We start from the raw sequence: 17,185 nt of genomic DNA on the forward strand, positions 1-17,185 counted from the left end.
CTTTCCAGCTTTAAGACCTGTTCACACCAAGAACACCTATTATAAAGATAACTATAACGATAACTATATTAGTGTCCACGCCAACGCATGAAACGTTCTGTTTATTATAGGCACTTTATAGTTATCCTTAAGTTTTTTTTTGTGTAATTGGGCATTTACTCTGTTAATTTTCACCCAGCATGACTCGTAACATATTTATGCTTCTCTGCGACAGTAGACTTTGTCAGCAGACTGAAACATGAGCACACAAACACATCAATCACGTGCGTGTCATCTGATACAGATGCTATGGTGCTAGTTTACATTTTCTCATGATGTGCATGAATGTTTGCGTGTGTGTGCTTGGCTAATCTGCTTCAGCAACTTCCACTATATCCATGCCAACAGGATTTTTCCCCCTTTCAAATGAATAAATCACCATGGCAGTGTTAAAGGCATTGTAGCTGTTTGTGAGTGTGCGTGTAGCACTTCAGTGCAATATTTTTCAAGTGTAATAGGTAAGTTCACTAGAAAAACCATTGTTAAGAATAAGCCTTGAAGACACACAAACTGTCTAGATCTATAGTAGAGTTCAAACATGTATACTACTCATGCAAATGCTTCTATTTTGCAGTCTTTACTAATGTACAAATGTATTTATTTTGGATATTTGTCATCATCAGCAAAACAATGAAAGTTTAATTAAATGTACAGCAATTCTTAGCCTCCCACAATGCATTAATTTATTTGATGATTTAATTTATTAAATTATGAATTCATTTTCTAAATGTAATTTAATTTATTTTTCACTTTTTCTTAGTTTAATAATAAAACTTTTTTACATTATGAGAAGTGGTCACATTAACATGACATAACATAGAATGCATTAATAAAAGAGAATAAATGGTATAGTATCTATATAGTATATAGTGCAAAACTTTAGTCCTCACCTCTCTGAATCCCTCCTCCAGGGTCTGAAATTCCATAATGAATTCCAGTTCCTGTGTGGATTTGTTGGACAGCATCACCAGCCTGTGAACCAGCTCGTCCACTTGGTTATACAGATGTCCTGCATTCTCGATGGCATCTCTAGAACACACACCAAGAAGATATCGGTAGCATATTACATTTAGTCTACATATTGTCTTGACTTGTTTCTGTTCCCTGAGAGAAACTCCAAGAGTCTGAGCTGTGGAGAAAACACTGACTGCAGGACTCACATCTCATTGGCTGAGACAGTCATATAGAATGTGCATTGATTGGACGAGGCTTTGGAAGTAATTGGATGGGCAAATTTGTTTGACAGAGTTATCTGGCAACGGGAGACAGTATGGAGAAGTGCTGGAGTGTGTTTGTGTGTGTGTGGGTTGTATAAGAAATAAATATTATAGTATAAATGAGGGAAACAATGCGAGTCATTGACTGTATACTGTATACTGTATGCATGTGCATATAAATATGTCAAGGAAATGTATTTCTTTTAATGCATAATTGTGAGGAAATGTGAGAAATTATGCATTTTTGTGTATCTGTGTGAATATCCCGCGCTGTGATACACAGTGACAGAGCACACTGTGCACAACAGAAGAGGTTGATGTCTACTGGATGACTTCATCACTGCTGTAGTTCACTAACACAATACTGTATTGTGCTCTAGTTAAACATTTATACATTTCCCCTCATCGATACGCCAACTAAGAGTCTCTGATCCATACACAACATCAATATTAAAAACTATTTTGAGGGCCACATTCCCATTTTGAATGCCAAAAGACTTGTCAAAGCAAGCAAGACTTATTAATGCAGACAGACACATGGCACATGCATAACAACACAGCCAAAAAAGTGTGCCCCCTGCTGTTAGATACACATGTATGCAAACACATATTCACATGGCTTTAAAAGATTTTCAATACAGTTACCTAGACTCTTTCCACTTGTTTGTTTTTGAGCTTCACGGCCCTATTCAATTACAATGTGTTGAATAGAGCTGCCACAGAGTTCCACAGCAAAAAAATTGGTTGATGTCCTTGGTATTGGTTGATTTAAGTTCAGTGTTGGAAAGAATGTGTGAGTTACACACAATGAGAGGCACGATGGGCAAGTCGGTCCAAAACCCACCAATTATTCACAGCACACACCCAGAGCAAACACGGGTTATCACAGTATGAAGGAAAAATCAAAGACATTCCGGCAAGAGAGAACGACAAAAGGGTGAGTGAGAGAGATAAGAGTCTAAGACGGATGTATGAAAAAAATCAGAAGCCTTCATTTCCAGCTCAATGAAGCATTCAGTCATAGTACTGTTGATTAGTTGTGTTTGGTAGAGAGAAGATGAATAAACACATTTGTGAGGAAATCTGTTTCTATGTAGTATTGCTATATAGATCTATATAAATATCCTTGGCGTCTCTAATAATCATAAGATTAAGAATAAGTCAACAATAATCACTGATAAAAATGTAGCCAATTAATTATTGTTATTAAACAACAACAGCAACATCATTTAATTGATTCATATTTAGCTGGCTGTATTTTTATTAGTGATTTTGCTGACAATTATGAATATTATTTGTATTACTATATGTTATACTGTTTTACAAGAACTATTGAAAAGAGCGGGAAAAAAGAGATACAATTTCCTGTTTATGTACATTTGAAACAAAAATGAGCAGAGACCACCAGTGAGTAAAAGCACAATCATTCCATTCAGTAAAAAAGCAAGAGGTCATAGTTCACCTTTAGGATCCAAAGGAAGTGTGAAAAGACAGTCTAGAAAGATTATGTGTGAGGAAAAAAAGTCAGTTTAAAGAACACAGAAAAATGCTGATTTCTTCACTATTGTTGAGCACTTTAGACTCAGTCACACCTGTGAGATTGAGCCCTTTGTGTGTCTGTCAGCATCCAGGTGATGTGCTTGTGTGTGAGCAGCTCAGACAGCTTAAGTTTCATTTTGGCATTTGTTAAACAGCAAATGAGCAACTTGAAGAACATGCACAGCTTTTAAACTATAATTTCACTAATATGAAAGGAACAAAAGGGAAGGAGATGACAAGACGGGCAATAAATCAGGTTACAGAACCAGAGAAGCACTGCATATTCATGTATTAGATGAAGTCTTTGGAAAAAGCAAAAGCCAAACCATCAGTCTCAATGAACAACCCACTGGGTCTTTATAACCAGAGACCGTCACAAACACCGGGCTTGAGTGTTTGCACCTGAGCAGGAGGCTTTAAAATTGCCCTTGAATAAGCCAGCGCAGAACCCAAGTCAAACAGGAAGCAGCACTAGAGCCCTGTTGCATCCAAACTATACCATGTTATCAGAGACGGACACATGCGCATACTGGTGTCTGTTTAGCTGTGAGATTATGTGTGTATGTTTCAGGATGAAATGATTGTGTGCAGATAAAGACATTTCTCTTGGCTCAGCTGTGGGAAATAACATTCACACTCCCTCAACCTCCAGATGAACCCAGCCCTAATCATCAGTGGCCTGAACATGCTCTCCCACGCTATCAACACGTTTCTCTCTCTTTCTCTCTCTCTCTGTCATTATCCCTCTCTTGTTTGTCATTCTCAAACTCTCTTTACATGTCTCATAATTCTATAAATCAATACTACCTAGTTAGGCATCATCCTTACTGAAATGAAACTTCATTAGTGGCTCATTTGTAATGTTCTACATAGACAGGAAGTGCTCAGGAGACTCAACTCACAACTGATTTCAATTTGTGTATTAATATGCATATCATATAAAAACTTAATCTAAAATAGTCATTTACAGTAACTTTTTTATAAATACCTTTTAAATAATTAGTGAATTACATACTACCATTCAAACGTTTTGGGTCAGATTTTATTGTTTTGAAAATAAATTAATATCTTTATTTATCAAGGATTCATTCAATTGATTACAAAAGTTATTTTATAATAATAAAATAAACAGTTATTTTAAATCGTAATAATATTTTCACAGTATAACTGTTTTTACTGTATTTTTGGTTAAAAATATTTCTTTCTAAAACATACAAAAAAACCATTTATCTTGGATTTATTTTCCAATGAGCTTGTTGCAGTGCATTCTGGGATTGTTTTTACTGCAAAGGACATGTCATGCTGCCTTGGCATTTGACCAAAATGAGGTATCTTAGGAGGCGGCATTAAGGAATACCTTTCGCTCACTAGGTTTTGGAACAGAATGTGTGCAGTGGGTTAAAGTCTGAATAATCTTGTCTCACCTATAGTCCTCTGTCAGACTGACGCTGGTCTCTTCTTTTCGTAAACGGGACAGAGCAGCTCCTCCCTCCAACTGTAGCCGCACCAGCCTGCAGTCCTCCAGAACAGTCCTCATCAGCTCTCTGTACTTACACAATAAGATCTCTGCCTCCTGCAAACACACACACATTCATTACTATAAAACAAAGACACTCCTCTATAGCTGCACACATTCCCACACACCTTATTATTACAAATCGTAACTACTGTTCTCACTGAGTAATGTCTCTCCCTTCTCCAGCATACACCCCATTATTATCCTCCAGTCATGCAAACTCCCTCGACATATAGAGTAATACCTGCAGCAGCACACATTACCTGTCCTGTGCACACTCTCACGCACAGACATTCATTATTATTATTAAGTGTTATCTACACCTCCTTCATCTAATACCAGCTCATGTTTGTACTCATTAAATGATCAAATGAGCTTAAGCTACAGTACAATGTAATACGCATAACTACCACGCCGCCTTCAGGTGTGTGTGTGTACTCATGGGCGACATTGGGGCGGGGGGGCATATTTATTGTAGTCATGGAGTTTCCAGAGTCGGATGTAAGCCGTCAGCTACGCTATAAGTTGGATCGGTTAGTCAGGCCTCCACAGACAGCGCGGAGGCCCGTTAATAGCATAAGCAAGAAAAACTCACTGTTCAGAGAGTCACGCTAGTCTTGAGTCTAGTAAACGGCAACCTCTTTAAGTTATACTTGACTGTGCAGATGAACTAGTCGGCGCTGTCGGAAACAATCGACTACTCGAACGTGCATTAACCATAAATTAATTCAAAATAGCAAACGTCACCAACAGACACCAAGTAATTCATCAAGGATGACAAAAATATTGTAATTTGCCAACTCTGTAAGAATACTTTAAAATACAACAGCAGTAGGCCTACGACAGCTCTGCACAACCACCTACGATTGAAACATCCAACAACAAAGGCAAATGTTAGTGAGACGCACACCGAGCAAACGCCGGATTACAGAGAGAAGAAGACCGGTAATAACAGATTTACTTGTAGATTTCATAGTAAAGCCCTGCACGGGCCCGAGACCGTCTGGAGCCAGTGTTTTTTTTATTTTATTTTTATCCTCCCTGTTACACACTGTTGAAGCTAAAATTGTTCTGTTTTGTTTTTAATGTCAAAGTAGTTATATTTTGTTTCGTTTCTTTATTAAGTTAATTTAGAAAAAAATGTTTGGAACATGTTTTGTCTGTTAAATTAAAGTTTTTGTTTTTTAAAGTGAGAACCAAGCAGCCGCTGGCCGACATTGAGTTAACCCAACGCTGTAGCCTCTCTAATCAACACTTGACTTGTCTTGCCTATAATAAAACCCATAGATATAAAACACTTCAAGCTTAGTAAATGTTTAAACTAACATTGTGATATCACCACCACAGTAAAAAGGCATTTTTGACAAGCTGAGGCTGCTCGCAATGGCGCTCGCAAACAAAACGGGCTACACAATCTAAACTAATAAACAAAATAAAAATAAAAAAAACATACAGGTTGTCTTACCTTACAATTTTCCGCAAAACGAATATAAATCTGATCTTCAAATCCCGCGTTAGATGCACAGTTCACGTCAACGAAAGCAACATGAGCTGCATTTTTATCATCAGCTAATTACAAAATCAATGACCGCAATAGGAGAAGGAATGCATTTGCATTTACAATCAGATAGATATCTGATCAGAGAAAACAAATTAAGTGACCAGTTATAAAAAGGCCATAACTCTTACAGCTGCGCTGAAGGAGCACGCGCTGCTGCTGGCGTGACTCTAAACACTGTGCAGGAGCATATCTTGTTGTTTCCACCAGCGCAGCGCAGCACATCTCATACTTTATTTTAACTAATTAATGTCTAAAATATAAAATGAAGGAGAAGCCTATAACAGGTCCGAAGCCCGGCCCACGTGTGAGGTATGACGTGAAAATTGTCCCGAAGCTTGGGCGCGAAAATGCAGGGCTCTATTTTATAGTGAAGGATGTAAGACCACTCTCTGCAGTTTCAGGAGAGGGATTCAGGGGAATTATCAACTTTTTTGAACCCAGTTAAACCGTTTCATCGAATGCTACACTCTGGAAAGCCATGCACGTATAGTTTGCATATACGATGCACCTGCGTACCTTACCAGAGTATGTGAGCGGAGCAGATCAGAGCTCCACACGTGAACCACTCACCGGTAAAACGACGTGTGCTTATATCCCGCTCCGACATGAAATTTTTCTGCACTTACTTGTTGTAGCCATTAAAATGCATATTTAGTTTCATATGTTAAAATATTATAATGTTGTTGTTTTTTTCATTTACGATGATTATGAAAAGTGAACAGGACACATAAGATGCGCAAAATGAAAGAAAAAGACATGGGGGTTAGAAATGATTTTGACCACTTCATTAAGTTTTGTTGAAAGCCTTTTTTTTTAAAGTGAATTTCGTTTTGTATAAATTGTATCTTAATTATAATCAATGTTTTATCAACCATTTGCCTGTATTTAATAAATAATAAGCAAATATATCAGATAATGACATGGAGGTGCTGGCACGACAACGGCTTAAATTAACAACTAGCCTACTAGAAAAAAGACTTAAGTTGGGGGCAGCCCTAGCTACTTATTTCAGATAGGCCTATATTATTCGAACCAGCATGTCACAAAGGGCATTCAGGGTTGAGTGTGCGGCGTTGAGCGGAATGAGCTTTATGGTGCGTTCACACCAGACACGAATGAAGCTAATAAACTGCGCTATTCGCGCATAGTTGGACGCTTTTAAAATATTTTAAATTATAATAATATTTTGAAATGTTGCAAAGCTGAATGTTGCTGATTTGCTGCTCAAGAAACCTTATCAATGTTGAAAACAGTTGTGCTGCTTCATATTTTTGTGGAAATCAAGATACATTTTTCAGCACTCTTTGATGAACAGAAAGTTTAAAAGAACAGTATTTTTGAAAGAGAAATCTTTCTCTAAAAATATCTGATCAATTGAATTGAATGTATCCTTGCTGAATAAAGTAATTTCTTTAACTAAAAAACACACACCCCAAACTTTTGACCAGTATTACCAGTATTAAATGATTTTATTACAAGTAGTGGTATTATTTATTCATTTATTTTAACCTCTTTTCGGGTGTAAAACGGTTAAACATTTAAAAAGGTTCAAATTACTTTTATATTATATTTCAGAAAATTTATTGAAACCACTTCTGAGAATGCTCTTACTAGTAAACACTCGGTTAATAAATTAGTAAAACTAAATTAATTAAAGTCTGTAATCTGTAAGGGTAGGGTTTAGGGTGTAATACTTTTTTAGGGTGTACCACCCAAAAAAGCATCCATAATACAGACCCAATGATGCAGATGGTGGTTTGACCACATTATGCAGAGTCTATGAGGCGCTAACAACAAAAGGTTATATTATATCGAATAACCTCAGGAGCCTCAACAAAAGACTTTTTAAAGTGATTTTGAAAAAGTCCTTAAAGTGATAATCTCATAATTACTGTCATACGTCTACACTCTAATTAGCATGTGTGTGTGAAGTGGGATGAAAGTGTAGAGCAATTACATGAATTGCAAATGTCAGTGGATGTTTCTGTGTGTTTTAAAGCCTATTTGCAGTTTTGTTTACAGAACTGCTTTAAAACTTTTCATAGACACTGTGTATTCATAGACACTGTATATTAAACTATTAAACAGAGGAGAATGAAGATATGTGAGGTTCCTAAAAAAATGTAGGGAGAAAATAAAGTAATTTAGAATTGTGGTGAAAATACAGAAAAAAGAGGGGACACATTTAGATTAGAGGGAGACAGAAGAGATAGACAAAACGGCAGAGAGATGAGCAGACAGGCAGAGACTTATTCTGGTTTTCTAGTCATTTAACATCTAAACATCACTGTTTTAGCATTCAGCACAAAGTCAAGCAGAAATCCATACCCTCATCCACCAGCCTCTTTCTGCCTCTCCATTCTACTCTTTAAATAAACCCTTGGTAAGTGATTTTGAAGATGGCTGCAGATAAACACTCCTCTGGGAGATCATTACTTCTCCTGAGGCCCTTTTCCCCCCCAGAAGCCTGTGGATAAAAAGGTCCTGCGTGACCTCCACTGACAGCCAGAGGTCAACTCAGTCAAAGCCTTGACACACTAACCCCAACCACACACAAACTGAAGTCTATTTTTCAAAACTCAACATGTCTACTAAATCGAAGTCTTTAAATCACTGTAACTGGGCACCAGTGCCGCTGCTGTACTTCATGGAAACAGAATAGAAGTCCCTCAGACTCAGAATAGAAGACTTCAGTGCCATGGTGATGCCCTCCTGAGGCAGAGTTCACTGTCACACTGACTGATGCAGAAGGTCATAATGAGTCCTCGGGCTGCAGTCTCAGTAAAAATAATTAGAACCAAGAGTTTAGGGGCTCAACTGGTTCATGGGCAAACAACCTGCAATATATATTCCTGTAGCTCAAACAATAGAGCATGGCAACACCAAGTTCATGGGTTTGATTCCTAGGGAATGCAAGAAATGATACAAATGTATACTTGAATGAAAAGCAAGTTGCTTTGGATAAAAGCGTCTGCCAAAATAATTAAATAAAGCTCTCTCATCCCTGACAGGGCTGGGACTGCTTTCGGTAGAACTGCTTTAGAAAAGTATTTTATTGTCTGTTGCAGTACCTCTGCTGTAGGTGGCAGCACTGTGGACTCCAGTTTGCTGATGGAGTTCTGAAGCAGGTTCACAGCATCCTCACAATGGCTGGTCAGCTGCTCCAACCTCTGAGATATAACAAAAATAAATGTTTAGGTTAGGAAACCATTAGGAAAAAAAATCTAGATTACTAAACAAACAGTTACGGGATGTTGTACATCATCTAATTTATGCATATATCTGAATGCACATCAAATTATTTATATCTTAATGTGTCAAGTTGCCTAGCAGCCATATATATATATATATATATATATATATATATATATATATATATATATATATATATATATATATATATAATATATATATAATATATATATATATATATATATATATATATATATATATATATATATATATATATATATATATATATATATATATGCTAATTGGCAAAGGGATTTTATTGTGATCATTATTAATACACACCACAGGCTTATTGTTGTATTAATCTTCTGGCTTATTGCTTTATACCTGTGCCCATTATACACTATCCAATTTTTGTCTAAATCTGTGAATCTGTGAAGACTGGCTCAGACTTTCTGTCTACAAATTGGTTTAAATACTCAAGGCAAAAACATGTAGTGTATTCCAGCCTTAGTCCTAGGAATAATTATGATTTTCTCACCATTCTGAAACAGACCCAGCTGCTGTGGGAATAAGGGAAAGTGCCTTCAAACTCAGTGGGGAGTTGAGCGATGTCCACATGCTTATAGAGAGACTTCAAAGATGTCAACAACTCCACCTGACAGATGCAAAAAGAACACAACACAACAGTCGTCAGGTCTTAGCTTCTGCATTAAAGGGGGCAAATATGTATTGTAGTGCCATCATAAACACTTCAACTATTCTAATAGCTTAGATAGATGTCTAGGCTACATTATCAGTACAGCTGTTGTGAAATTCTCAACTGAAGCACTGTCCTACGTAGCTACAAGAGTCTATCTCTGGTAGTCTGACTTGTGTCAGGCACAAGCGGCGTCTCAGTACAGACACTTGTGTTTTAAAATAGCCATCCATTTCTAAAAGAGTGCAGAGTAACTAGGTGAAAGCCAGAATCTTGTCACTGTTGGGGATGCTGTTTATTTCAATAAAGGTGTTAGAGGATTTCCTTTAACACTAACTAGAAACCTTTAGTAAACTGACATTAGTCTCCATAACCTAAAGGTCAAAACCGACCGCCATTTCCTCTTCTATAGAGTAAACTATGGATTTACGTTTGTTTTTTATCCTTCCTGCCCTCATTAAATGCAAGTCACAAGCTACAATACCACATGTGGCACACCATGCAGTTATTGTTTGAGTGATACCATGGCTGTAAAGTCATGGCCAGTTACAGGTGATGGGTAATGTTTGTGAGTTACCTGTACAGAAGAGGTTTTCTCCATGCGTAGAGCCAAATCTCTGTCGGCCAGCAGCAGTACTGTATGGATGCATCCCGGCATGGCTTCCTGCAGAGATTGAATAGACTATAAATCTCAGGCAGCACCAAGAATCACACACATTTCACTCCTAGTCCTATTGACCAATACAATTATTTTATAGCTATTTATGATTACTATAACGAAGTAAATATAATTACTGGATTAAAACATACTTTTAAAGATATTGCTATAGATGTTGTCAATACAGCTTGTATTTGTACTATTGGAATAATCCCCTAAATCCCCTAGAAACAGAAGTAGTGACAGTAGCGATTTTCCTTCCTTATTTTGATGTATATCCAAGTGTAACAGATTATCGAAAAATAAAATGTAGGAAGGGGAATTTATTTTATCCATTGGCTGTTGATTGGATATTGGATATAGATCTGAATGTGAGCTTGCACACGAGAGAGAAGCCATTTCAAGCCATGTCATTTTACCATAAATGTGAGTTATGACATTATGATTAAGAATTACGAGGTAAAAATGTGTCTGGATGAATCTTTCACAATAAGACCAATAACATTTAGAAAATAGACGGGGTGAATCTTCATTTAAGGCTTCATTTAACTATGCATTTACATCATTTAACAAAAGTTTTTAAAGGTTACATAACCTAGAAGACACTTTTCTGTCATGTGCCCCAAGAACCACAATAAAAGCCTTCTGTCAGAGACAGAGTATGTCCCATAACAAAAGAGCAGAAAAACAACACTGTGAAAAAACAGACCAGAGAAGTCTATTATGCCTTTCGAAAGCTTCCTTGAATGTCATCATGCATACTGATCATGCACACATTATCCTGCCATCATAGCCACATCAGAACAGAAGGAAAATAAAATCTCTGCTGGAATGAAACAATAGCATATTTACTGAGGAATGTTCCAGAAACATCAACAAACTCTTCAGGGCTGAGACATATTTACTGCTGATATTTATTGCCTATTTAATGAAACTCTGAAGTTTTATTTTTCACTTGCATTTTGAGTGTATTAAAATCATGAATATATGGTGAGATTGGCTCAGGTTTTCAGTTTTCTCCTGTCATGTGGGGGCTGATGAGAAGGAATGATTAATGCGTGGATTGTTTGAAGTAGACAAAAGCCTGAAAGACAACAGAATATTTTACATCTCTATTAGACTGATAAACTAAACTCAAACCTGTCACATCACAATTCCAACAACTCTGTTCAAAAGTAAGATTTTTTACATACTTCTATTCAGCAAAGATGCATTAAATTGATCAAAAGTGATAGTAATGGCTAATATAAGTAACAAGTAATGGCTGCTGAAAATTCAGCTTTTATGGCAACGGGAACAGATTCAATTAAATTGAAGAACATTATTTAAATTATAATAATATTTCACCACATTACTGTTTTTACTGCATGAACAAATAAATGCAGCCTTGCTGAGCATAAAAGACCAGGAACTTTTTTTTTTTATCTTACTGGCCCCAAACTTTTGAATGATATTGTAAACCAGGTGAAATGACAAAGGTTTTCTTTACAAGACTTCCATCCTGAAATGAATTAAAATGGTGTATTATCCAAGTTATTACTATATTGTTGTTGAATCAGTTTATGAGGTAAAAGAAAATCAATTCCTTGGTTGGCCATGGTTCAAACTTATTTATTTGAATACAGAGGCCTGAGGGAAAAGTGCAATGGTCAGCTCAAAAGGACATCTATAATGTGATGATAGTATCAGTGGAGGTAGGAGAGCCTGCGGCTGTTAACTAAGGACCGGTCACTAAGCTACTGCATTCATTCAGACAGACCTCATCTGTCAGTGTTAGCACTGACCCTGAATACACTGAAGGGCATTCAAACACGTGACATTCACATAGTTTAGCAGTACATCATCAAGAATCTCCTATACTTTCAGTAAATCCACCTTTTCCACACGAAAGCACTTGTATGCTGTCCATCATGGATTAGAGATACAGATGGAAGATCAAAGAAAAAATAAACTAAGGGAGAGCCTAATGGGGATTTATGCAGCTGTTTTAAAGCTCAGAGGAGTACACAAAGACAATGAAAACCTCTCACAGAGACCGTGTGCTACTCAAAACAACATTGTCATTAAAAACATTCATTAATTTTACTCTTATATTGCTCATGTTTATCTCTATCTGACTCATGATGTTTAAATGGTGAAGTCAGCATTGGCACATCCTCAGTCTGTCAGAGTAAGGCAGGTTTCTGGCAGAAGAAGAAAGCAGCATTAATCTGCATTAAGGTCCACAGCACAAACTCAGTCTGGAGTCACTTCCATTAAATGTGCTCAGGGATCATGTTCCTGCAGTATCTCTGAGGCATTACTTACTGGCTTCCTCACATCACTCATGTAAATGACTGCTGAGGTGATTCTTCTACAGTGTAAGGCGACACAGATAAGATAAGCCATCTACTAAAAGTAAATGTATGAAGAATGAAATCTGAAAAGATATGATGGTGTTCTCTACTGCCACCGTGGTCAGTTTATTTAGTTTATTTATTTATTATAGCACAATAAAACAACAGTCGCTGATCATTGTGCTGTACAAAAAAAGTTGTAAAAACAACATAAGAAACAACAGACAAGACAATAAAAATGACATACAAATACATATTACATACAGAAAAAACAAGCTCATTTTGACTAGGAACCTTCAATCGCTTTTGATTTGATGACCTTAAACATCTAGCAGATATGTTAATAGTCACCAGTTCAGACAGATAGGAAGGTGCCAGCCCATTTAAAACCTTAAAAACAAAAAGTAAAATCTTAACCTCTATTTTAAAGCACACAGGCAACCAATGCAGGGAGAGTAAGACGGGGGTAATGTGCTCATATTTACGTATGCCTGTGAGAAGTCTCGCAGCCGCATTTTGGAAGTGGTTAATATAGGACTGACTAATACCTATATATATTGAATTACAGAAGTCTAAACGAGAAAATATAAATTTTCTGAATTAGTCTCTCAAACTCAGCAGGAGTTAAAACGTTTTAACTTTAGCTAGTAGTTGCAGCTGGAAAAAGCACGATTCGACTACTGCATTAACCTGCTTATCAAATGACAGGTCAGAGTCAACGACGACACCCAGGTTTTTAACAGATGGCTTTACATAAGCAGCTAAACTGCTTGATTTAAGCTGCCAGAGACAGCTAATGGTCCAAAAACAATTGCCTTAGTCTTACTCTAGTTGAGATAAAAAAAATTATTGGACCACCATCCCTTAATGTCTGACAAACAAGCAGTTAAAGCACATAGACCAGAATTGTCATTATGTTTAATGGGCACATTTATCTGAGTGTCATCTGCATAACAATGAAATAATACTCTGTGTTTTCTAAAAATGTAACCCAAAGGGAGCATATACAAAGAAAACAAAATGGGGGCAAGGATAGATCCTTGGGGAACCCGCAGGTCAATCGTGATTTCGAGGATAAACATCCATTTATATAGACAGAAAAAGATTTGAGCCAGTTCAATGCATGACCTTGAATACCCGCACAATGTTCAAGACGAGAAATAAGAATATCATGATCGACCGTATCAAAGGCCGCACTCAAATCCAACATAATAAGTACTACAGAATCAACAGATAATAAAATATAATTCAACACTCTTAAAAGGGCAGTTTCTGTACTGTGCTTGGTCAGGCTAAGTAAATAACTACTAACAAGGAAGAATCAAGAGTCTTCGTGTCAGAAATTGATGCATTCTGCAAAATAACCAATCCCAGATGATGAAAGGAAAACCAGCCAGGAGCCATCTCCCTCTCTCCTAATCTCATGTGGCATGTCCTATTGTGTAATTGTGTATGAATGCAACTATTTATTTCCACAGCTGGGAAATCATATTTATGATGTGCTGCTTTTATTTGCCTTGTTTAGCCAATAATGACTTATTGCGTTGGTGGAAACTCTTCTCAAAGGTTTACTTTGAGGTTTAGTTTAGAAAGCTCTTCTGAATTCCTCAGTAGCAGATGTCTGGTTGGAAGTTAGATTTAAATATCAAGATTTATGGCAAGTTTGCATTCCATTTCGTTTTGAAGAAAGTATGAGAAAGGAAACGCCTTGAGGATGTGAACTGTATGTGACAGTTCTGTCTCTGTAGGATTCTCTAGAGGATATTAACAAATGGTAAACTGTATATGCGTGTTATTACAAATCATATTGTCAGGGTGTTCTTACCTGGAGGATGTTAAAGGCTTTAAAGAGGGCGGGGACAGGAGAACACCTGCGGGCATCCACCAGGACAGTCAGTCCCAAAGCACTAACTTCCTTCCTGAAAGTCAGATCAAAGTCATGTGTTTGATGAAAAAAATTTAAATAAATAACATTCAATGGTTTATTGTTCTAGATTAAAACAATTTTCTAATGATTCAAATAATATTTAACAATATTACAGTTTCTTTCTGTATTTTTATATGCAGCCTTGGTGGGCATAAGAGACTTCTGTTAAAAACATTTACAAATCGTATTGACTCCAAACTTTTAAACGGCAATGTGTGTACCTGAGTGTACTGAAGAAGTAGACCATAATCCGCACCAGCTCTCCACTGTTGCAGTTTGGATTCAACCAGATAGTGTTTCTCATTGTCACGGTCACAAGGGCATGGCCTGATTTATCTCTTGTTCCTAAAAATTAGTTTTAAAAGATGAGCTTATGGATCATATTGATGATGGCAGGACCATATTAATGACATTAAAAGCAGGCCCTCACCAGGCAGGCTGAGCACTCCTGAGCTCAGGACAACAGGATTGATGTCATAGGCCTCACTCTGGACAGGCTGGGTCCTCTGGGAGATGGGCGGCAGTGGTGGAGCAACTGCTGAGGGGTCTTCACTCTGGGTTTTAGCAGACAGGTGGCAAACAATGCTGTCTACTTCCTGCCTGGATGCTGGAATATGCAAATCAGTTGGAGTTATATAAACACAAACACCACTGGCACACACACACAAACAAAGAAAACAAATGAACAAAGAAACCCATTGGAAGTCAGTTTACAACACTGACCAGTCTGTCTACAATCTTTCTTATCATTAAAGACAATAATGCATAGCTTCAGTCTTTAGTAAGTTCAGATAACTTTGATATGATCAGTGCGAGTTAGTGTTTACTGCAATGTTTGATCACTCAGTAACAAAATTGGATTTCACTGAGATTCTTACTCACTGAAGATAATCGGCATAGCCTACAGATGGCTGACTGATAACTACATTTGGCTCTAAACCTAAAAAAAAAAGAAGCTAAATCTCTGGGTCATGAAACACAAAGCTATTCAGACTCTGAAGACACTGAGGATTTTTCACATGACAGATTTCTTAAAGCCAGTAGACCCACATTCTCTGAATCCCCTAGTAGAAACGGTTGAATGGAGCATAAGCATTTGCCCAATCTGTACCATCATGCAGCTCAGCCCTCAAATCAAACAAACACACTCTCCTAGCTAAATTTAAAGCATTCCAGGTATCATCCTGTGCGTCGATCCATAGGGCGGCTTGGATCTGTGCCCCATTTACCTGACAGCATGATAGGGCTCAGAGATAACCGGAGATCAGCTTCCGACAGTCATAAAACAAAAGTTTTGCATCACTGCACTGCCACGCACTGCTGCTGCTGTGCAGAAAATAGATACTGAGATCAAAAACAGATGAGATAGAGTCCTGGGAGTTCCAGGACTCGTAAAACAGCTTGCACAAGGACAAGGAAAACACGTATAAATTGCTCTGAAGCATAATCTGGCTGAGACTGCTATACTGTATTTCAGAAGGGATTTGAGCTGGAACAGCAGAAGTTAGCTTCTGAGGAAAGAAATATAAACATAATGGAATGTTCTACTTCAGTTAGATAAAAGCTACTCAAAATCGACAAATAAGGGGGGAAAAAATAGGCTTTTTACCCCTTTTTTCCCTTTGCTTACATCCTCCTCGCCAGAGAATGCTCACATTGAGGACGTAGACCATTTGAGCCGCCCGAGGAACTGAGTGCTACCCCAGACAGGGCAGAACAAAGAGGGTCTTGGCTTCACACTCTCTTGCCACAGTCTGGAGTTCATTCTGGGCCATACCTTTCAGAGTTCATGCATTTGCATCTGATTTTCTTTTCTTTCTGATGTAGCTGCGGACCTTGAATAGTTAGACCATTAGGGACGGCTCTAAAACGTGCTATTTAAACTGAATATATTTCCATACAGCTGACAAATGTATTATTTTTATTGTGATATAATGAATGTGATTATGTGCTGTCCTATTAATGTGTCTATATACTTTATGTGTGTCTGTTGTAAAGATCATACATTGGTAAATGCAATGGTCTGGCCAATCAGTCACAAATCAAATGTTGCTCACTTGTAGAAACTGTACTGTGCTTAACCATACTAGCATCTAGTCTTTAGTCTGCCATCTGCCCAGCTCATCAGCTCTCTCTTTCACAGACTGTATTCTCATCAAAGTCTCTACTGCTTTTCAAGAGGTTTTATAGATCTTAGAGAAGCATTGTCCAAAGGTAATTTTCCTTTCAAAACTAAAAATACACCCAGCAAACTGCTGACACTGAAGATTTGAGGTTTTACATTTTAATTTTTAGTCTTTACAAAACCGAAGAGCAGACTGAATCTTATTCACTTAAAAACAGTGGATTAAGAGTAGTGCAAACACCTGAAATCCTCTGAAAAATGGAAAAATTATGAAAAGAATAAATGCAGATAAGCAGATAAGCTTACTTTTAGCATGTATAGAGGTAATAGCCATAGTAGCATTGTAGTACTGAAACTCAAAAATGTTTAGGGTTT

At 37.3% G+C, this 17,185-nt stretch overlaps 1 protein-coding gene across 3 annotated transcripts in view; it reads right to left on the reverse strand.

The window, feature by feature from the left end:
* The window catches only part of plekhg4 (pleckstrin homology domain containing, family G (with RhoGef domain) member 4), an 85,315-nt gene that overhangs the window by 25,740 nt on the left and 42,390 nt on the right, over window positions 1–17,185 (reverse strand). For all 3 annotated transcript variants that reach the window (XM_079810478.1, XM_079810477.1, XM_079810476.1), the window contains exons 4-11: window positions 15,116–15,292; window positions 14,907–15,030; window positions 14,584–14,677; window positions 10,342–10,428; window positions 9,606–9,722; window positions 8,944–9,042; window positions 4,220–4,368; window positions 930–1,068 (exon numbers count right to left, since the gene is read on the reverse strand). In XM_079810478.1, coding sequence (XP_079666604.1) covers window positions 930–1,068; window positions 4,220–4,368; window positions 8,944–9,042; window positions 9,606–9,722; window positions 10,342–10,428; window positions 14,584–14,677; window positions 14,907–15,030; window positions 15,116–15,292 — 986 coding nt within the window. The remainder of the gene's footprint in view (window positions 1–929; window positions 1,069–4,219; window positions 4,369–8,943; window positions 9,043–9,605; window positions 9,723–10,341; window positions 10,429–14,583; window positions 14,678–14,906; window positions 15,031–15,115; window positions 15,293–17,185) is intronic.

This window comes from Gobio gobio (genome assembly GCF_949357685.1).
Source record: "Gobio gobio genome assembly, chromosome: 2".
In the NCBI taxonomy this organism is placed as follows: domain Eukaryota; kingdom Metazoa; phylum Chordata; class Actinopteri; order Cypriniformes; family Gobionidae; genus Gobio; species Gobio gobio.